The sequence below is a fragment of the Spermophilus citellus genome (assembly GCF_964194105.1).
Source record: "Spermophilus citellus genome assembly, chromosome: 14".
Lineage (NCBI taxonomy): Eukaryota > Metazoa > Chordata > Mammalia > Rodentia > Sciuridae > Spermophilus > Spermophilus citellus.
The window spans coordinates 56,703,900-56,726,943 of NC_138194.1; the positions used below are offsets into that span (position 1 = coordinate 56,703,900).

At 32.6% G+C, this 23,044-nt stretch overlaps 1 protein-coding gene across 4 annotated transcripts in view; it reads right to left on the reverse strand.

Annotated features, from left to right (window-relative positions):
* Window positions 1–90: 90 nt before the first annotated feature.
* Window positions 91–23,044, reverse strand: part of RMDN1 (regulator of microtubule dynamics 1) — a 33,015-nt gene continuing 10,061 nt past the window's right edge. For 2 of the 4 annotated variants that reach the window (XM_081265975.1, XM_081265977.1), the window contains 8 exons: window positions 17,467–17,554; window positions 15,828–15,987; window positions 10,800–10,889; window positions 6,873–6,928; window positions 5,390–5,477; window positions 3,577–3,607; window positions 673–806; window positions 91–220 (listed from right to left, as the gene is read on the reverse strand). In XM_081265975.1, the coding sequence (XP_081122101.1) occupies window positions 182–220; window positions 673–806; window positions 3,577–3,607; window positions 5,390–5,477; window positions 6,873–6,928; window positions 10,800–10,889; window positions 15,828–15,987; window positions 17,467–17,554 (686 nt within the window). In that variant the 3' untranslated portion in view covers window positions 91–181. The remainder of the gene's footprint in view (window positions 221–672; window positions 807–3,576; window positions 3,608–5,389; window positions 5,478–6,872; window positions 6,929–10,799; window positions 10,890–15,827; window positions 15,988–17,466; window positions 17,555–23,044) is intronic. The other 2 variants (XR_014018764.1, XM_081265976.1) reach the window with 2 other exon arrangements.

A 23,044-nucleotide genomic window follows, 5' to 3' on the forward strand; every position in this document is an offset into this window, starting at 1 on the left:
ACCTTGTTATTTGTGAAGAAACCTAGAGTTTTGTAAGTTTATTCTGTTAAATGGTCACGCCATTAGAAGAACTGAAAAGTCATAAAACAGTTATGATTAACATTATCTTTATAAATAAAAGAAAAGGCAACGTTTATTGGGTATTTCATGTATTTTCTTCTCTGAAAGGTCTCATTTCTTTTCACAAACCTGTAAGCAACTGAGTAGCTTCTGTTTGTACCTAGAATGGAAAAATACATTATAAACAAACAGTACAGCTTAGAGAATGTGAAATTGAAATAGACTCATTTCTAAGAGTTTCTAAAAACTGGGATAGATGATTTTAAGAATAAAATTTCTTGACAGGAATGATTGGATAAGACTTGAGAGAATTCTTTCACATTAGTACATATTCCTAGACTCTTATGTAGTAAAAATGTATTTGATCTGTATGTCAAAGATAGTAATTCTTTATTGCACAAAGCAACCGCTAACATTTATTTGGTGATAGTACCTAAATAGTTACTATGTAGAAACGAACATACTGTAAATAAATTCACATTTGAAGTGAATACTACTGTGTTTTCAACAATGTTTGCATTTAGACAATTAAAGTTCTTAATTCACCCTTATTTAACAATGCCTCAACGAAAATCTACCTACCTTACTACTACTACATTAGAGCTATTTTACCTGCTTATCTTCCTCTGTGTGTGCTGGATAGTCCTTGGCTTTCATTAGCCAGAAAGCAGCAAGCTTTTTGTTCTTTAATTTCAAGTATGTCTTTCCTAAAAGAAGCAAGTTTTTGCTGTAGAAGTTTGGATCCACTGTATGTAAGAAGAAAAAATACACTTAGGTCAAGATAAATAGTCTTGCTTTTATTTTAAATGTTTAATTTTTTGGTACAATTAATAAAAATTTTATGGTCAATAAGTGATTAGACTAACTAGTATTCTCTTGTTCCTATCTCAAACAAGTATCTGTAAAATAATCAGGATTTACTGAATGTCTGCTATGCGCTAGGTACTACACTGCAGACCATATCTCATTTTCACAACAATTTTATAAAGTATGTATCTCCATTTTCAGATGAGAAGCTGAAGCTTCTGACATATAATAATAACAGCAATTTTCTTTTTAAATGTCTTTTCCCAAGTGCTTAGAACATGGAAAATAACATATTTAGGACATTTAGTAATCAGTGAATGAAATCATGATATGTAAATTTGATCAGCCTTTTCTGACTGGCAGCTATACTTAGCTATAGAAATAGAATTAAAGTTTCTCTTCCTTTGGAATTTACAATGTAAAGGTGAAAAATGAACACATTATGTAAGAATGAAGAACTGCTTTACCAGTTAAAGATCAAAATGCTACACAGAAGGGCTGAGGATATAGCTCAGTTGGTAGTGTCCTTCCCTCACAAGCATAAGACCCTGGGTTCAATCCCTAGCACCACAAAAACAAAGTGCTACAGAAAATCAAAGGAAAAAAGCAATTAATCTGAGAGATTATACCCGAGCTGATTCGGAGGATGAACAGGATTTTAACAGAAAAAGTGGAATGCATTCTTGGCTGACGGAATTTGTGATAACTTTTTCAATTTGAAGAAAAGAAGAATTAGGCTGGGGTTGTGGCTCAGTGGTAGAGTGCTTGCCTAGCATGTGTGAGGCACTGGGTTCAATTCTCAGCACACCATATAAATGAGTTAATAAAATAAAGGTCCATCAACAACTAAAAATATATATATTTTTAAAAAGAGAACATTTAAAAAAAAGACAAGAATTATCAGTGTACAGGAATCCAAATTTGAGAAACTTATTACACTGCTTAAATACTTTTGAAAAACTCACAATTGTGGGGTTGGGGCTGTGGCTCAGAAGTAGAGCACTTGCCTGGCATGTGTGAGACACTGGGATCAAAAAAAAAAAAACAATTGTATTGATGACCTGATTATTTTCAAATGAAAAAGTAAGAATCATAGATAATTAACATTTTCAAATGTAATTAAAAAAATTTTTTTAGTTGTAAATAGATATAATACCTTTATTTTATTTATTTTTTATGTGGTGTTGAGGATTGAACCCAGTGCCTCACTCGTGCTAGGCAATCACTCTGCCACTGAGCCACATGCCCCAGCCCCTCAAATGTAATTTTTAGAAAATGTTTTTTAAAAACCTATAATGATGAAACATTTGAACAAGTACATGTGTAGAATCTCAAACTTAATAAACACTGTTTTCTGAATCTTCTGATCAAATTTTATAGAAATATATTTACATTGCTTTTTATAGTGTATTTATAGTCAACTTACACTTACATCCCTTACTTTCATGTTGTTTGTATTAAAAAGGATAAATTTGTAGGATTGGCTTGTAGCAGTAAGGCTAGTGAGTTTTTCAAAATAAAAAAACAAGAAACACTTTTTCACAAAGAATATTCTGCAACTCAACAAAATCAGCCTGGTTTAAAACCAGAATTCCCATTTAAGTGTGTCTAATTTAACTGTATAATATCAAATAAAATACTTAACCTATCTAGGCATCCTCTCAAATGGAAGGCTGAATTACATTAAGAACCATTCCTGAATTACAGCTCTAAATTCAGTGGTGGTATTTTTCTCTTTTTGTTTGAGAAAATTAGATGTCCCAAACCAGTAATCATAACCAAAATACAAAAATTTCAAGATAAACCTGACTTTCAAAATGAAATCAGATCCTTGTAATAGAAATTGCCCAACAGTTTTTTTTCTTGCACACAAACAAAATCACTTTGCAAAATGCTTACAAAAATACAGTATACACAGAAATTAAAAAAAAATAAATAAAAAGGCTCAGCATAATACCCAGCAATAGCTTATAGAAACAGAAGCTTCAGTTGAAACATCGTTCGTAAACTATTCCCCATCTGGCCCCAAAAGACAACCCCAAAGTCAGCTGGCTCTTGAAAACAGAACAGCTTGTTTCAAAACTTCCTCTGGAGTTCTTTGAGGCCAGGAAGCAATGTCAGAAACCACTGTGGTTTGGAAGGTAGCAAGCAGCTAGTGTTCTGAAGCCACAAATAGTGCTTTCCTTTTCCCTCCCAGTAGTGACAATTTCTTTTTCAGGTGAGCTTCATTAACTAAGGACTTCAAAAATTTAGCCAGGCATTATAGTGCACACCTGTAATATCAGAAATTCAGGAGACAGACAGGAGTATCACAAATTATAGGCCAACTTCAGCAATTTAGCAAGATGATATCTTGAAGTAAAAAAGCAAAAAGGGCTGGATGCAACGTCGAATGCCTGTAATCTCAGTGACTTGAGGGGCTGAGGCAAAAGGATTCCAGGTTCAAGGCCAGCCTCAGCAACTTAGTGAGACCATCTCAAAATAAAAAATAAAAAGGGCTGGGTAGGGGGCTCAGTGGTTAAATGCCTCTGGGTTCAATCCATTGTACCAAAAACAAACAAACAAAAAAACTTTAAAATTTGTTTTATGTCTTGTGCAAAAAATAGTATAACAGAATGAATAACTTATCTTTCTTTTTAAAATCCCTATTACATATTTAGCATTCATACAATTTTAATTATAGTAAAATGTGAAATTAAAAAATGTTACCTTGTTCTGCCCTATGAAAGTAGCCCAAGGCCTGTTGAAACCACAAGTCCAAAAAAAAAAAAAAAAAAAAAAAAAAAAGAAAAGAAAAGAAAAAGGATTAAAGTAGACCAAATATTTTTAAAAAGCATTTTCTCAATAATCTATTCCGATACTAAATATAAGTCAGGAAGTAAATTACCTTAAAATAACGATCTTATTCTTCAACAGTGAGATTAACATAGACAAACTGAACACAATACTATTAAATCATCAGAGAATTAGCATATGTGGACCACTTCTAGTAATAATATAGTTGCTCTTGAGAATTTTGACCAAATTATCATGCACAGAAGAAAATCCATCATCGTTACTTGGCTTTTTGACCCTAGCAGTCCTACCAGTGACTTCTAGTAAAAACCATTTCAAAATCAAAAGATGAAGGTACTGAGCAATAATAGGTTTCACCAGTGTAATTGGTTTGTTTGGATTTTGTTTTTATGGTGCTGGGGAAAAATCTGGGGTCTTGCTTGTGCTAGGTATGTGTTTATCGTTAAGCCACACTCCCAACTCCCATACCAGTGACTTTTTTAAAAAAATATTTATTTTTTAGTTGTAGTTGGGCACAATACCTTTATTTCATTCATTTATTTTTTATGTGGTGCTGAGGATGGAACCCAGGGTCTCGCGTGTACGAGATGAGCGCTCTACTGCTGAGCCACAACTCCAGCCCCCAAGTGACTTTTTTAAAAAGCCCACTGTGAATCTGAAATTCTCTGCTAATCCTTTTGTCCCACTTAAACTACTATTTCTACAGTGCATTATTTAAGGCAAGCACACTGGTATACTCCTGTAATTCTACATACGTAGGAGGCTGAGGCAGGAGGAACTCAATTTTTAAGGCCAGCGTAGGCATCACAGTGAGACCTGGTCTCAAAAAAATAAAAAGAACGAAGACAAAAAACCTATAATGCATTATCCAAGACATTTTGTTTCTTAGAAACATAAAAATTTGTTATAGTAGAGCTGACTGTATATATTTTTCCTAACAATGTATTCTTTTTAGTAATAATATTTCCCAGCTGTATTCTAGCTATACATTTAAATATTCTTTACAACAAATTTATACTATAAATTGGTCCCAAGAGTAAAAAGAAAACAAACAAAAAAATGAAATAACAACCAAAACAACCTCCTAAGAGACAAGTACTAGAAGAACTTTCCAACTGCCTATTTCTTCATACTGAAATTTTTGCTTAACTCAAGATGTTTTCACAGGGCTGGGAGTGTATGTAGTTTAGGGGTATAGTACCCACTTAGCACACACAAGTTCCTAGGTTCAATCCTTAGCACCAAGCAAAAGCAAAAATAGAAGGATGTTTACCTAGTATCCCTTTCACATTTTAACAGGAAAAGCAAAAGGCCTTGAAAATAGAATATGAGGCTTTCATACTCTTTTATAAAAAGTTATAATTATTATTCTTATCAATTCAAACATGATATCTATTTTCCTAAATGACTCTGTTGTTGTACAGAATACAAGCCAGGTAACAGCTGCTATATTTCTTCTATTTTTTGACTTTTATATGGTATAGCTTTCAAATAGAAAATCAAGGCAGATTTCAGCCATGAACTATTTTAGCTGACAATATACTAGAATTATCAGTTGCTTGCCTAAAAGGGGGAAAAAAGCACTCACCAGTCATGAATAATAAGTATAAGCCTTTAGAAACTTGCTCAAGTCCCTCACTGAATAAGATCTCCATGTGTGTGGACACTGTAGAATGGTGCTTTAGTTAAGAAATAGGTACTAACTTAACAAAGGACATCATACTACCTCCTCATAAGTGGAACTAGGAGGAGTTGCAAACAGCATTTTAGCAATTCTTCTTTGATACCAAGGCATTTCAGCAAATGTATAGCACCTAAGGGAAATAAAATAGCATTACACATTCAAATTGTATTTTTTTTTACTTAAAAAGAACTAAACATCAACAGTATTATAAAAAAAAAATTATTATACCTTTAATCATTTTGTATTTTACATGATATCCAGTTGGTTAATATTCATACTAAATTATCTAGGATTGACCTGATCCATTAATTAGGGTATATTTTATAATTAAATATAAAAAGTAAGCAATAGTATAAGTAATGATGGTACAATGTATCACTACCACTGAGTATTCATTTTGTTCCAGATAGTAGGCTAAATGTTTACCTCTCTCATCTATTCCTTATAACAAATGAGACAGGATCCTTACTCCTTTTTACAAATTAAGAAAATTCAAAGGAGTTAAAAAACTTACCCAAGAAAAATTACAAAACATGATATGCATGAACAACAATAACAACCAACAATTTAAATCCTCTTTTAAAGGGGTGAAGCAAACGACTGACCTTTACAACTTTCTGATAAAAGTGGAGGCGGGGAGAAGTTTTAGATCTTTGACTAAGGTCTAAATTTCTTGAGGCAGAGACTATATCTCATGTTTGCTTAATAAGTGAGTGTACCTCTCTCATTAATCCTTGGTAGTTTAATATGTCCTTCATCCTGGAAAATACTTACTTCTATTTTAGAAGAGTCTGATATAGGACTATTTACATTGTTATCCCTTTTAAAGAATTTTTTTCCCCCATGCTGGGAATCAAACCCCAGGCTTCATGCATGCCAGACAAGCACTCTACCACTGGGCAACATCTGTAGCCCTACCTTTTCAGTTGATAATAAAAACAAATATTTAACTCTGCACACTATATCCAAAGGAAACAGTGGCTAACCTGTCATCTCTATAGACTCTATATACCATAAATGTCAGCTATATACCAGAGCCAACAAATATTTAACATATTGGTGTACCCTCATATCAGTGAAATAATAACCCATATTGGACACAAGATCACACTGAAATGGAAAGAAAGATTATAGTGTTTCCCAGATTAATCAAGACTATATTTAAGATATTTTGAAGATGCAAAGACTCTCTTAAGGTATCCTACTATAACAATGTAGTTAAGATTAATTCAATCACCATTTAACATAGTGAATTTCCCAAGAATAGTCTTTCCCAAGAAAGGGAATTTAGAGGTCTACAAAGAGTTTTAAGATCATTTTTAGTCTAAGTACATGCTTCTAAGTGACTTGATTAGCAATGTTTAACATGATCATAATCAAATTTAGTCTGTTTTAACAATACATGGATTTAATATTCTGAACTCTGCTGAATGTTTTAAAATGTTTTATATCTTGTTTTTGTATATGCTAAATATGAATTACAATAGTGGTAAATAGCACTGAAACATTAAAAAAGATTGCTTACCAAATACCCATCAGGTGAACTGAGGTGGCATCTTTAGGATTCAGTTCAATTGCTTTCTATCAAGAAATGAGAAAATCAACCATATTTTTTTCTAAAAACCAGTAAACACCTTACTATACTGAAGAAGCCATGATTTAAAAACAAAAACAAAACTGCAACCCTGTATTTTTATTCTTCTATTAGTCAACACCTTCTCCCTCCTCATTCTTTAAATGATTAAAATGTGTTCTAATACACTATTAATGACTTGTACTAAAGTTACTATTTTTAAGGTTCATAAACTGATAGTAGGATCTATTATGAGAAAACCAACAAAATATACAAATTAATCTAATTCTAAAAATTGTAATAATCTACAGCTCTCAATGCTTTTCCTCTTCTAGATTAAAAAAAATAATTATAATAAAGACATCCTTTTATAGCAAATCCTAAATGAATACTGAATAAAAAGCATCCTTTCAAAAAGAAGAACTGAAAGTACATAATTTTGAATGTTTCCTATATGCAGAGTTTATCTTCCCTTGAGGAAAATTTATTATTATTTATTCATAAAATATATTAACAGAATAATTATGTATAATATTAATGATATATTGATAAAATCTTCCCAATATCTACTACAATGTCAATTACTGTAAAGTATAAACTAGAGAATAACTTAAAAAAAAATTATTCCACTTTTTAGCCACCACTATGCTGAAAACCTCACAGATTAATATTGAACCTAATTTTAAAATAAAGACTTTTTTTAAAAAATTAAGACTCCTTAGTTCATGCTTTTCTATAAACTTACATTTTTACTTTTGGTTTGGTGATAATAATTGTAATGGTTAAGAGTAGAGTTTCAGGGGCTGGGGTTGTGGCTCAGTGGTAGAGTGCTCGCCTAGCATGCATGGGGCACTGGGTTCAATCCTCAGCACCACATAAAAATAAAATAAAGATATTGTGTCCACCTAAAACTAAGAAATAAATTTTAAAAAATATTTAAAAAAAAGAGTAGAGGTTCAGAAGTCAGACTGCTAAATGACGCCTAACTGATTAACTTCATCAAGTTCTACATTCTGTGGCTGGGTTTTCTCTTTCATAAAAAAACAAACTGCCTGGGTAGGTATATCTAAGTGGTAGAGCTGTTCCTTGCCTACCATGCAAGAGTCCCTGAGCTTGATACAGAGCACAAAAAACAAAAAAAGAAACCACCTTTCATAGGGATGTGGTGAAAATTAAATTAGCCAGTAAAGTAACAGGAGGTGTTTAGTACAGTGATATCTTCTATCAACACCATCATTGTTTTCACTTTTCATAATATAATATCCAGCAGTAGTAGTGGAGCCAATTGCTAGAATAATGCAAACCAATGACTTGGCAGAAACCTTCCTTTAGTAATGTGAGTAAGAATCAACAGTTTCTTAACATTTACTTCTTCAATACAGTGGTATAATTAATACCAAAACTATTTTATAGTATTTATAAATAAGTTAGTCTCTAAGAGCATTTCCCAACTAGAGTTCTGTTAGAAAATTAATTCCTAAAACAAAACATGATATGAGTAATTATTTTTTCCATTCTCCTAATGCCATTCTAGACGCCTGGGAAAAAATAAGCACACACAATGCATGCCTTATGGCATTTGGATTTAATTCTCTTATGGGAGGTGTTGAGGGGAGCTATTTTTAAGAAATCATTTTATAATCTTTTCCTGCCATTAGTGTGTCTTTCAAAAACTCCAAAAATGTTATTTTCTTGCTATTTTAGATATAATAATGGAATCCAAAATAGCAATAAGTAGTATAAATGATCATTTTAGTATGTGAATACTAAATAACTAAATATTATCTTTTTCATACTTTAAAATATGAGAGTTTATACAAAACATTAATTGGTTTTGTGGTACTGGGGACTGAACCCAGAGCCTCAATGCATTCTAGGCAGGCGTTTTACCACTGAGCTACATCTCCAGCCCTTTAGTTTTTTGTTTGTTTAAATCTTTACCTCCCCCCCCCCGCTTTTTTTTAAGCCACCCCCACCCCGAGTCCCCAGTGCTGGAGATGGAATTCAAAGCTCATAACAGCACAGAAGAGAAACCATTAATGAAGCCTCAAAACAATCAAGCCCATTTTTTCCTAAGGCCTGATTACCTTGCACATACTAGGTTAAGTGGCCTACCACTGAGCTACACAACCCACAATCCCTTTGCTATTTTCTTTTTTCATTTTTTAAAGTTAAAAGTATTATGCTGGGTGCAATGGTGCATGCTTGTTATTCCAGCCACATGAAAGGCTAAGGGAGGAACCACAAGCTTCAGGAACTTAGAGACCCTGTCTCAAAATACAAAAAAAGGGGGTCAGGGATGTAGCTCAGTGGGAGAGTAACCCTGGGTTCAATCCCAATATCAGAGGAAAAGAAAAGAAAAAGAAAAAAACAGTAAATATAAAATAAAAATACCTAAAATATTCTCTGCAATCTCTCTTTACCTACATTGAAAGTTGAATCATGTATTTCTATGTCCTGAGGCAGAAAGTAATTAAATAACTTATCTAATTCCACTGAGATTAGTGTATTTAATACTAAATATTCAAAATAGTAAGTTACATCATTATCTTACATACCACTAAGAGAGAAAAAAACCTGCTGCCAATTATATCTTCAAATATCAAACAAATAAATGATTAAATTCTAAAATGCAAATTATTAACTATTGATGCCTGAACCAGAATCTAAGTTTCCTGACTCCATCCAGTTCAATGTTACTTTTTACTAGTAGTTATATAAACTAGGAATTGAGACTATAACCATAAAATTCTAAAGAACAATTAGATAGCATATCCAGCACTATCCCTTTGTTTCTATTCCTTGTTTTTCTCTTGTATTTTTTTAGGTGATTTACAATAACACAAAAGAAACTAATATGCTAAAATTCTGTATTAAATTTATTTAGGATAACAAGTCTTGTGTATATGTTATGAAATATACAAACTCATACATAATTTTTGTCAAAGGAAAAGCTTACTAAAAATAAGTGTATTAACTTTAGGGAAACTATTAAAATACATGCATAATATACACATAGAGCATAATCTTTAAATACAATGCTTACCATTGGGAATGGTATGTCAGTTGTGATAGACTATTACATTAGATCATGCTTTCAGGTATTCAGGACCTTTTGTGACTAGTTCCTTTCCTCAGAAACTGTGCTTGGCCTTGTCACTTGTTTTAGGTTGACAAAAAGTCAAGTGTAATGCAAACAGAAATTTAATAGGTTTGTACACTGGAACTTTCAGTTGGAATGCTCATTCCTGAAAGCCAGTTACCATTCAATAAAGAAGCTTAGGTTAGGGCTGAGGATATAGCTCAGTTAGTAGAGTGCTTGCCTTGCATGCACAAGGCCCTGGGTTCAATCCCCAGCACCACCACCACCACCAACAACAACAACCAAAAAAAAAAAAAAAAAAAAAGAAGCAGCTTAGGATACACCATGATAAAAAGACAAGTGGACAGGCACTCTCAAATATGAGAGGACATCTTAAACATTCTAGTCCCAGCTGAGGCTCCAGGTGACTACTGTCATCTAAATGACCTTAGCCATACTAAAGCAAGGCAGAAGCACCACAGTACTCTCAATTTTTAAATCACAGAATTCTATGAAAGAAACTGTCAATTGCTCTGGACCACTAAATTTTCTTTCTTATTTCTCCCTTTCTTTCAAGATAGGGTCTGGTTGTTTGCCTAGGCTGGTCCTCGCTTAGGCTCAGGTGATTTCATCCCTCAGCCTCCCCACATAGCTGGAAATATGAGTATGTAACTCATAAATACCCAATTTTAGGACATTAAGTTTTAGATGGTTTGCTACATAATGTAATTGATAACACATAAATCTATTCAGAAAAATACTTTTTAAATTCATGAACTTGAGTAATTCGTCAGTACCTCAAAATGCTCCTTGATAATGTAGGCATTTGCAATTTTAACCTTGATGCCTTCATAATCTCCAACATCACTAATGCAGATTGCATACCACTGAAAGTAGGGGAGAAAAAGGTGTGAGAATCATACTCTCTAACAGTCAATTCAATAAAGAAAAAATTAAAATTTATTCCTCAAGGTCATTCTCATTTAACAAAAATATATTGAGCACTGTATTAACTATAGTAGAATATACAAAGAAAAGAGGATTTGAGGGATTAGATATGTGTCTAGGAAAGTATAATTCAAGACAGAAAGTAGTGAATTATTTAAGAAAATTGCCAATACAATGAGGAGACAATGAATCATGTCTACGGTCTGAGTAATACATTTAAAAAAACTTGTAATTGAATCACTGTTGTTATATCTTGTCATACTCTTTTTGGGATTTGTCTTTCCTCCAACGTCTGGATTGTTACACTAGGAACGGCCACAATTGTCAATTTTGATATTGTCCCTATAGTTACAATTGATAGTTATCCAGTTGCAGAAATCGAGTTGACTACAAGTGTCCCACAGGACTTCAAACTCAGTGCTTTAACCTCTTCCCACATGTGTGGCTCTGAATAAAATCACCTCTTATCAAGGGGGTGGGGGGGTGTCTAGCTCAGTGGTCAAGCATATACCTAGTACAAGGCCCTGGGTTCGATCCCCAGCAACACACACATATATGCACACACACACACACATACACACACACACACAAATCATTTCCTATACATTCAACCATAACCTAAATACAAAGCAAATGAAAACTTATGGATGATTCCTAATTTTCACACTTGACTAGATTGGCATTTCTGTTTATTAGTAGTCATACTAGCAAGAACTGAAAGTATGATATCATTGGTAATTTTTATTTCCACATTTGTACTTTTTTTCATTTTCTAAAATGTCCACTGTAATGAGTTTGCATTTTTAAAGAAGTTTTATTTCAGGGCTGGGGCTGTGGCTCAGCAGTAGAGCGTTCCTCTAGCATGTGTGAGACCTTGGGTTCGATCCTCAGCACCACATAAAGATACACAAAATAAAGGTATTGTGTGCATCTACTATACACACACACACACACACACACACACACACACACACATCTTAAAGTTTTATTTCCAATAGATAGTCTAGGAATGAAGGGACAATAGACTTACCCTCCTGCCTGAAACACTTAAAAAAAAAAGACTTTTAAATATATTGTATATCAGGCAACTGTAACACCTGAGAGATTAAAACAAAACAAAAACAACAACAAAAAACAAGGTTAGCTATGACTGCTCCATTTTACTGCCTAGAGAAGATTTCCAAGTTATAGCTCCAAGCGGGTAAAAACTTATAAAGCCTGACAGTTTCCCTACTTTGAGGAGATAACAGTGAAAGTCTGGGGACCCCCCAACCCCCACCCCAACTGCTATAGTTTGCAGGATAGAATAGGAAGGTGCCCTGGGCTACAACTCAAACTGTAGAAGGTACCTGTGACTACTTGGCATAATTAACATCAGGACCTGCTTGTGAATAAACTATCCAAGAATGGGAGAAGAATCCCCCAAAAGTATTAGAAGCCCAGGTTCCCTTAGGGCTGGGAATATCAGTTGTGGAAAAAATTAATATAGATCAAATATAATAGTTTCTCTTAGGTTCTAGTCCTACCTAACAAGCCTTAAGGCAACATCTAAAAGGATCTAATTATTTCTGCATAACACAAGCATGTTCCAGAATACACCTTGGAGAACATATTTAGCAATATAAACATATTTAGCACTAACAAAGTAAAATTCACAATATCTGGCACCAAGCATTAATCAAAAATTACTAGTAAATTCCTCAAAGAAGAAGGAAAACAAGACTAGTGAGGAAAAAAAATTGAAAAATGACCCATAAATGACAAAAGATAAAACTGATAAACCAAAACATTAAAGTACTTATTATAACTTTGGTTTCATATATTAAGAAGCTGGAGGAAAGGCAAAAATGTTTACTAAGTAAAAGTAAGATACTAAAATCAGATAAGTCATTTTAGAAAAGATTATTGAACTTGAAAACAAAACTAACCCAAATGGGACACTGAGAGGCAATAAAGTTGAAAAAAAGAAAGCAGCAAATAAACAAAGAAACAAAGAACAAATTGGTGAATTTTTGAACAATTTTATGTGAACAAATATAAGTATAGTTGAATCCTAGAAAAGAAGGAGTCAGAGGAAAAGAACCAAAAACCACCTATAAGAGGCAGAACATGATAGCAGTGGAAGAAGACCCTCCAGAGATCATCTGCCCACAGAAATATCAATTTGAATAGCTATTGATGCACAGAACTACCTTCACAAGAGCTAGGGAAACCAAGTGAGAGACCATAGTTCATGGTTGTAACATAATAATAAGATGCACTGAAGAAGGAAGAAAGGAAAGATGTGCCTGTGTCGTCGTCCTTCACACAACTTCAGGCAACACAGCATGGAGAGAAACCTGCTTGGCAGTTGGGGTGGGGGGGGGATGGGGGGGGAGAGTGAATAGGTAATTAAGACCAGGCTTTTAAAGTTGGAAGCCAATACTGGGTCTGCCATGGTGAAATCCAGTGTCTCTTAACATATTAATGCAGTCATTATTATTATTTTTGCTTTGTAGTCTTTATATATATATACATATATTACATAGATATAAATGCTTTATGCACTAAGCTCTCGATACCAAACAAGAACACAACATAAAAAAGTTATAGGCCAATATTCCGGATGGACACATGTGCAAAAATCCTCAAGGAAAAAACACTAGTAAATCAAATCCATTAGCATATTAAAAAGATTATTTCCCATGATAAAGTGGGATTTATTCCAGGGATGCAAGAACAGTTCAATATACACAAACCAATGAATGTGACACCACACATCAGCAGAGTTAAGAACAAAAAGAAGAGGCTAGGATTGTAGCTCAGTAGTAGAGTGCTTGCCTAGCATGTGTGAGGCACTGGGTTCGATTCTCAGCAACACATATAAATAAATAAAATAAAGATCTGTTGACAACTTAAAAATATTTTTAAAAAAGAACAAAAATATCATTGACAGATGCAGAAAAGACATTTGTAAAATTCAGCATTCCTTCCTGCTAAAAACTCTGTAAACAAATCTGTTACAGAAGAAATGCCCTGGACATAATAAAACAAGCCCATAGCTAACATCACAATCAATGGGCAAGTTTCCTAGACATACTTTCTATGAATTTCAACCTGAAAAAGAACTGAAGAAAATATGAGAACAATATCTCACTAAATAGACACAATGAATAAAATGAAATTATAGAAAGGAACCAAACAAATGTAAGTTAAAAGCACTGTAACTGAAATGAAAACTCACTAGAGTGCTCAAGAGAGTTAAACAGGCAGAAGGAAAGATCAGCTAATGTGAAGATAGGTCAGTTGAGATTATCCAGCCTAATCAACAGAAGGAAAAAAATGAATGAAGAAAAATTAATATAGTCTCGGAGAACTGTGGGATAATATTAAGCACATCTAAATATGCACAATAGATCCCAGTAGAGAACAGAAACAGAATATCTGAAAATTCAACTATAAGACAAATTCAGAGATCCACAGGTAGTTACATCATAATCAAGGCACAACAATCAATTCTTCTATTTTCTATTAAAAATAGAAGAATCCTGAAAGCAACAAGAATGAAGTGACTCATCATGTATGACTCATGTACTAAGTATGATTAACAGTTGATTTTTTTTTTTTTACCAGAAATCATGAACACCTATCTAAAGTCTGCAAGGATTACCATAACAAAATAGTATAGGTTGAGTAAATTAAACAACAGAAATTTAGCCAGGTCTGATGATGCACACCTGTAATCACAAGTAGTTGGGAGGCTGAGGCAAGATAGACACAGTTTGAGGCCAGCCTGGACAACTTAGATTTAAAAAAGGGGTGAGGATGTAGCTCAGTGGTAAAGTGCTTGACTAGCATGTATGAGACCCTAGATTCAATCCCTAATACTACAAAGGGAAGTAAGGAAGGAAGGAAAGTAGGGAGAGAAGAAGGAAGAAAGTTATGAATTTATTTTTCAATTATGGAGGTTAGAAAGTCCAAGATCAAGGTGCAAACCAATTGAGTCAAAGTAAGGGAGAAGAAGCAGAGATAAGAGCAAAGTTTTGTATAATACTGAAATTAAATTGACGTCCAATGACTACATTATTATGAACTATGACAGTAATTCTCAGGACAACCACTAAGAAAATAACTAAAAATATACAATAAAAGAAAACAAAAGGGAATTAAAATGGTACACTAAAAGAAAGAAAAACAAAAGAGGAAAATCTATTTAATACCCAAAAAGGATACTAAGGGAAGAACTGAGAAACAAAAAGACACAACAAATAAAAAACAAATAGCAAAATGGCATCATCAATTTTTTACATACAAATAGCTTAATCTCTCTTAATTAGATATCAGAAATTTGCAGAACATATTAAAAACATAAATCAATGTACTTTTCAGGACACTTCAGATTCAAAGAAACAGGCTGAAGGTAAAAGAATACAAAATGATGCTTCAGGAAGACAGTGCTAGAAAAAGCAGGAGTGACTACACAAATACCAGACAAAATAGATTTTATAACAAAAGTTAGTGGAAAAAAAGGACATTATCAAGAAAGTACAACAAAATATATAAAGCAAAAACTCAGACAATTCAACTATAATAGTTGGAGACTTCAAACCACTTCCAAAAGAGAATAGAAATACTAGATAGAAAAACAGCAAAGAAAGAAAATTTGAACACTAACATATATCTTGAAAACATTCAACACAATAGCAGAATCATATTCTCAAACACACATGATAAATGATATGTCAGGTCAGGCCATAAATCAAGTCTCAACAAATATTAAAAGATAGAAACCATTAAAAAGTACTACTTTTTGAAAAAGTTACAAAATAGACAAAAATAAATGTCTTCACTACTTATTTAATAAGTATAAACAATGCACCTACATGATAACCACTTACCTTATGAGCAGCAAAACTTGATTCATTTTTTTCTAGCGCTCTTTTTGCATACTCTAGGGCTTCATACACATAAAGCTTTTTCTCCTCTTCTGAAGTCCTGCTAAGCTGAGCAATATCACGTGATGCCCGAGCCAATCGCCACAGTACCTCTGCATCTTCACTTAATTTGAAGTAAAATATAAAACCACCATTTTAATGCACTTAAAAATTACCAAAGGTCACATCACTAACAAATGGTCTTTCAGCCTGGCTAGAATATAGCAAGCAATATGATATCAAAAGCCAGTCTTAATAACGCTAAATTTATTATTTTCTTTCTTTAAAACCTTTATTTACTAAAACTTCCTATAAAAATGTCTAGTTTTATTCATAAATATTAATTCATCTATAATGTCAAAAATACTGACTTCCTCAGAAAATACTTTTGATTTTCAATTCTTTAATCATTTTCCCTACAAAACGCAATATGTAAATTGAAGCTTTTTACCTCACTGGCAATGTGCTTTACATAATTCACTAACTGGCTCAGATGGTACCACAAGATATATGAACTTTGTAACAGGATCATGCACTTAAAAAAAAAATGCTAACAAATCTGTAGCCCCAAATAGAAAACTTTGCACCCCACACGTACCTGTAGGTATTCGTTAATGAATGAGTAAATATATTTTGTAATCTCAAAATAAATCCCATGTTAGAATGCCCTGCTATAATACATGGCTTATTTTAAGTAAAAGTACTGGAGTCCTTGAAAAGCTGCCATTTAAATATAATTATTTAAAATAAGAAATAGTTAATAATAGCCACAATGAACAACATTTTTTTAAAATTAATCTTAAACCTTTCTGTTAAAAGTCTACCTTTACACCTACTTTATACATTTTTAAACAACAACAACAACAAAAAAAAAAATAGCAAGTTACCACTAAAATGACTATACAATGCCTAAATAGCCACTTCAGGTACAATGAAGAAGGGAAGGTTGATTCTGTAAATGCTTAGGAAGTAAAATTGACAGGTTTGGGGAGAATGTTCTTTTCTTGGATCTATGAAAGCTGAAAATTATTCAGTATTTTTAGCTTAGGAGATGAGGAAGATTGATTATCTGGAAATTTCAGTTAGCCTTATTTGACTTATTTTACAGGGAAGAGTCTTCCTCTACCTCCACTCTCCAAAACAACAACAACAAAAAAAGTGTAAAATGACTAAATATGTAGTACTAGAAATTGAGGAAGGAGTCTTTTTTTTTCCTCCTTGGAAAACTGTGCTCTAAATAGTTTCTATTCAGTGGTGGCAATAATCATCTCAAATCCCAGTGAATTCATTTAAATCTTATACCAATAAGGTATTACTTTAAAAGAAAAGAGAAATATATAATATAGATATATGAGATAAATATTCAGTGATATCTTGTAAGGTCCAGGATAAAAAGGCAAAAAAGATTTCAATATTCTACTAGAATAAGTAGAGAACCATCTTTTCTAAATCAACACATCATCTTTTGAGTAATTACTATAAACTCTAAGAAATATTATTGAAGAAAAGCTACAATAATTCACAAAATTTAAAGCACCAAGGATCATTAATTAACAAAAATTCTGAGGAAACCTCAAACCCATACCTATCATATAATGCCTACCTTTCTTTGTATTGGATTAGCAACTGATAAAGTTTTTCTGTTTCTCCACTTTCGTACAGATAGTCAGCTTGTTCAAGAATCTCTTCAACTTCCAACATTATGAAAGAAAAAAAAGATATAATAAAGTAGGTCTTTCCAAGTCAAATGGCAATAATTCTAAGAAAGAAATGCTTTTATATATAAGGAAAAATCAGATACAGAAACTACTTCTAAAATTGTGAAGAAGTATTGTAGAGATAAGTGCAAAACCAATAAAATAAATGATTTATTAAAGCCATAGAAAATAAAACTTGGAGGGGTTGGGGTTGTGGCTCAGAGGTAGAGCACTCGCCTAGCATGCGTGAAGCACTTGGTCCAATCCTCAGCACCACATAAAAATAAAGATATTGTGTCCATCTATAACTAAAGAATAAATATTAAAAAAATAAAATAAAACTTGGAAACTTATTCTGATGCTGACTAAATATGATACCTACATTTTCAAAAAATGAAAAAACAATTTTGATGAGGAATTTGTGGTACATATCCCTCCATACATGTAATCTTTTTGTTGGCACTATTTTTAATATCATCCGTTATAAAAAGAAAAAAAACCTGATAACTCATTCGATTACAGCATTGAATACTGTTAATTTGCATGGACTGAATCACAATATTTTCCTAGGTTCTTTCATGACCTAGCTTATACTTGCAGACACTATTATGAAAAAAAAGTCCGTCATCAAAAACTTTCATGTTGGGCAGGGGGAATAGCTCAGCTGGTAGAGTCCTTGTCTTGTATGCACGAGGCCCTGGGTTCAATCCCCAGCACCACAGAAACAAAAAACAAAAAACTTTGATGTAGTTAACTACAGACAGAATCTGAAACTTAATTCACTGGCACCAACTCTTACAACTATGTTATATACAACCACAAAATATATAAGCCTTATTGATGGTGTATGCCCTACTAATTGAAAAAACGGTATGAATTTCAGAAAATTCCAATCTATATTTTGATTTTGTCTTCTCCAAAGGTGTTGTATTATTTTGTCCTACTTATAAACCAACACTATAATGTGTTAAGTTTATTATTTATCTTGACATAATTTAATTAATCTTAGTGTATTTGAAGTTAAAAGTTTAAGCTTTTCAAAAATTCAAATCCAGGCTAGGCATGGTGGTACACACCTGTAATCCAAGTGACTCAGGAGGCTAAGACAGGAGGATCAAAGTTTGAGGTCAGCCTCAGCAATGTAGTGAAATCCTTAGCAATGTAGTCACACCATGTCTCAAAATAAAAAATTTAAAAGGGCCAGGGATGTAGCTCATTGATAAAGTTAGATCCTGAGTTAGATCCCCAGTTATCAAAAAATAAAATAAATAAAATACATAAAATCGAAACTAGCAAAAGAAAGAAAGAAAGAAAAAAATATGCACAATAGTGCAAGTGAAGTATATTTAAACATTATCATGTAATTAAATTAGTTAAGAAATTAAATGACATAACAAAAACAAAAACAAAAAAGCCTTAAAATTAAATAAAGATTTTTCTCACTAATATTATTTCAGTATGATTAGAAACATAGAATTTAATATAATTTCTAAAGTTTGCTTCCATTCTATTTTATATTTTTATCTGATGTAAGGCTGATTCACAAAGTTTGGGTTTTAAACACCCAAAGAGTCTTAAAATAAGCAGTAATCTCAGCATTCTTAGTTGATATTTATGGTAGGCAAAATGGTCTCCAAGGACATTTGTATCTTAATCCCTGGAATATGTGAATATGTCTGGTTACATGGCAATGTAAATTGTAGATGGAATTAATGTTACTAATCAGCTAACCTTAAAATAGGAATTATCCTGAATTATACAGTTGGCCCAATATAATTATAAGGTCTTTAAAAGTAGGAGGAGGAGGAAGAAGACAGAAAGGAGATATAAAATGAAAACAAAATCATAATGATGAGATTATTGGATCTGAACATGGAGGAAGGAGGCCTTTGGCCAAGGAATGTAAGAAGCTTCTAGAAGCGGAAAGAAATAAGAAGTTTCTCCCAGAGGGCCTCCAGAGAGAAACACAGCCCTATCAACATTTAGATATTTAGTTCAGTGAGAGCCATTTTGTGCTTCTCAATTACACAACTGTAAGATTAAAAAACTGTGTTGTTTCAAGTCACTGAAGTTTACTATGGAAATGACAAAACACTAGCAAAATATAAGTAGGTAGGTAGGTAGATCAATTGATCTGGCGTATCTGGAAGTGTATGTGGCATGTATAAGTAGCAAGTTACTTATATTCATTTATTATTCTGATTCCCTAAAAGATGATTATTGCACTTAACAGAAAATTTACATCTCCTCATCCAAGTAATTAATATGGAAATCTAGTGTATAACCCAAATCTTCTGTGTGTATCCTGAATAATCTCTCAAATCACATGGCTCCAATTTCTTTATTATACAATATAGCATAATAAGTTATAGTATCCAGGCTTTAAAAATTTTATTTTTTCCTAATTCTAAAAAGGAATTTCTAAAACAATATAGTATCCAATTTATAAGAAAAAAATACACTTATATATAGACTTGGGTGAAAACAATGTAGAGCACTCTACATATCTCCAAATCAGCTGTTTTGTACTTTCCTAAAAATATTTAGAAATAAGCAATATTTAAAAATAAGCTATGTTACTGACATAGAGATCATATTCTATAAAATAAACTAACTTTTGAAGTAAATCACTTTCAACATAATGAGTAAATATCCTAAGATTTTCATAATTCACCTACAGTGAAATATTAAATTTAGCCTAAAAATGCTTCCTAAGAGTTTATCAAAGAAAGAAATGTTGCCAGGCTCAGTGGCTCATGCCTGTAATCCTAGCAGCTCAGGAGGCTGAGGCAGGAGGATCTCAAGTTCAAAGTCAGCCTCTGCAAAAGTGAGGCACTAAGTAAGTCAATGAGACTTTGTCTCTAAATAAAATACAAAACAGGGCTGGAGATATGGCTCAGTGGTCAAGTGTCCCTGAGTTCAATCCCTGGTACTCCCCCCCCCCCAAAAAAAAAGAAATGTTAGTGATAAGACACATGCATATATTAGTAAACTTGGTTTTCTAGTTTTTTCTTGTTAACAGTAGTCTGTCTAGACATGCCAAAGGTATCTGGACAAAAATGAATACTCCTTAGGTACTCCTCTGTCAAGCAAAACTGCCCTACTTCCAAAGTTGCTCTACAAAGAACTTTAAAAAGCAGAAAATCTGGATTCCAGGAACTAAGTTATAATGAAATCATCCAAATTTAAGGCAAATCTTTCACATAAATAATATTGTGTGTTATATAATAATGTATGTCACTGGAAATAACACTACCAAAAATGTTCTGCAGTACTACAAATGAATACGTAAGAAGGAACACTTAGTTCTATAGGTTCATCAGAAAAGAGGAATTATTTAAAGTACAAGAAAAGACAACTAAAGTATACATGAAGAACCTTTAAGTTACTTATCTTTTAAGCATTTTATGAGTGAACTTTCACATACACAAAACAGTACTGTGAATGTATTAGAATATCTTTCTTTAGGGGGCTTTATAATTTGTCTATTTTAAAGAAATAATTTGGGCTGGGGTTGTGGCTCAGTGGCAGAGCACTTGCCTAGCATGTGTGAGCCACTCACTGGGTTTGATTCTCAGCACTGCACACAAATAAATAAAATAAAGATCGGTCAGCAACTAAAAAGTATTAAAAAATAGAAAAGAAATAATTTAAGTTTCTGCAGTTCCTTCAGTTACTGCAAGTAAGTGGGTATTTAGCACCACCTTGTGGTAATTATGTATATTACTACTTTTAAAATTCAGCCCTGAATTTGGGATATAGCTCTGTAGGATAGCATACCTACCAATGCAGAGGTCCAATAATGTGGAGGAAAGAGAGGGGAAAAAGGGGCCCTATAATCCCATTCAACTGAAATATCAGTAACACATAACATATGTCTTTAAACTTTAATTAAATTACAAGAAAGTTCCACCACAGAATATAGTCCTGGTAAATGGAGGAGGAAAAACCTTCTAAACTGGCTCCAGTAAGCATGAAGCAGATATAATGAGAATTAAGCAGAAGTTTGAAGGGCAAAATTATCTGAATACCAATTCCTAAAAAAATACAGAACAGAGAAATATAAGACAAAAGAAACCTGTAAACACCCAAATGTCTATTTTAACAGAAACATGGATCATTTTCCATGTTTAAAAATTTGTTAGAATTATTTTATGAATTAATGTTTAATAAATTAACTATTTTATGAATTAATTTGTCTTTTAATCTCACAAATTATATGAACTAACCAGTAAATTAATTACAAAGTGGTGGTTACTGTTTAATAAAACTATAGCCATTATAGAAAACAGTATGGGGGTTTCTCAAAAACTAAAAATAGAACTACCATATGATCTAGCAATTACACTTCTAATTAGGTGGAACATCTCTAATCTAAAAATCCAAAATCCTGAGAAAACTCAAAAAAGTTTTTAAGTGCTAACCTTATATTTAAAAAAAGTTTGAGATTTTGGAGCATTTCACGTTTTGCATTTTGGGGTTATAGAGGATCAAAGTCTATGAAAAACTCCAAAATTTCCAACATTTCTGCATCTCAAGCCTTTTGGATAAAGGATAATCAACCTGTATATCCAGAAGAATTGATACCAGTATTTTGAAGAGATATGTGCAGTTCTATGTTCATTGCAGCATTATTCACAATAGATAAAATATAGAAGCAACCTAAATATCCATCATATGATGAATTTTTAAAAGTAGGGCAGATATATCCAATAGAATATTATTCAGCCTTAAAAAGAGAAGGAAACTGTCACTTGTGACAATATGGATAAATCTAGAGGTGAAATAAGCCAAGCACAAAAATATAAATACTGTATGATGTTATTAACATGCAGAATCTGAAAGAGTCAAACTTGGAAGTAGATAGTAGAATAGTGGTTACCATGGATGACCACTGGGATGGGGTGAGGTGGCAGAGGGAATAGAGAGAAGTTAGTCTAAGGGTATAAAATTTCAGTTAGGAAGAATAGTTTTTGAGATCTATTGCACAGCATGGTGACTACAGTTATTAATGTGTTATATATTTCACAATTCCTAGGAGAGTAAATTTTTGTCTTATCACAAAAATACAGTGATGAAATGTTAAGTATCTTGATTTAATCACTTTGAATTATATTCATATATCAAAATATCACATTGTACCACATATACAATTATTACATGTTAATTAAATTTTTTTTGAAGTTAAAATAGGCAGTGTTCAGCCAAAAAGAAAAAAGAAAAAGAAAATAAAGCTAAATAAAACCAACGCAGGCTAAATAATTTTACTCTTTTTTTGTATTAACTTTTCAGTGTTCCAAATATGCTTTCAAAATACAGAAGGGATTCTAAAATATAGGCCAGTTTTCATTCAAATTTAAATAGAAACAGTGAACTTAGTTTTCAGAGTAAGTCAACCCTCAGAATGTGAAAACATTTTCCTGCCAAGGTTTAATGTTAGGAATAGTATTAACATTTAGAGTTATTTTTCTGTTTACATCCTTA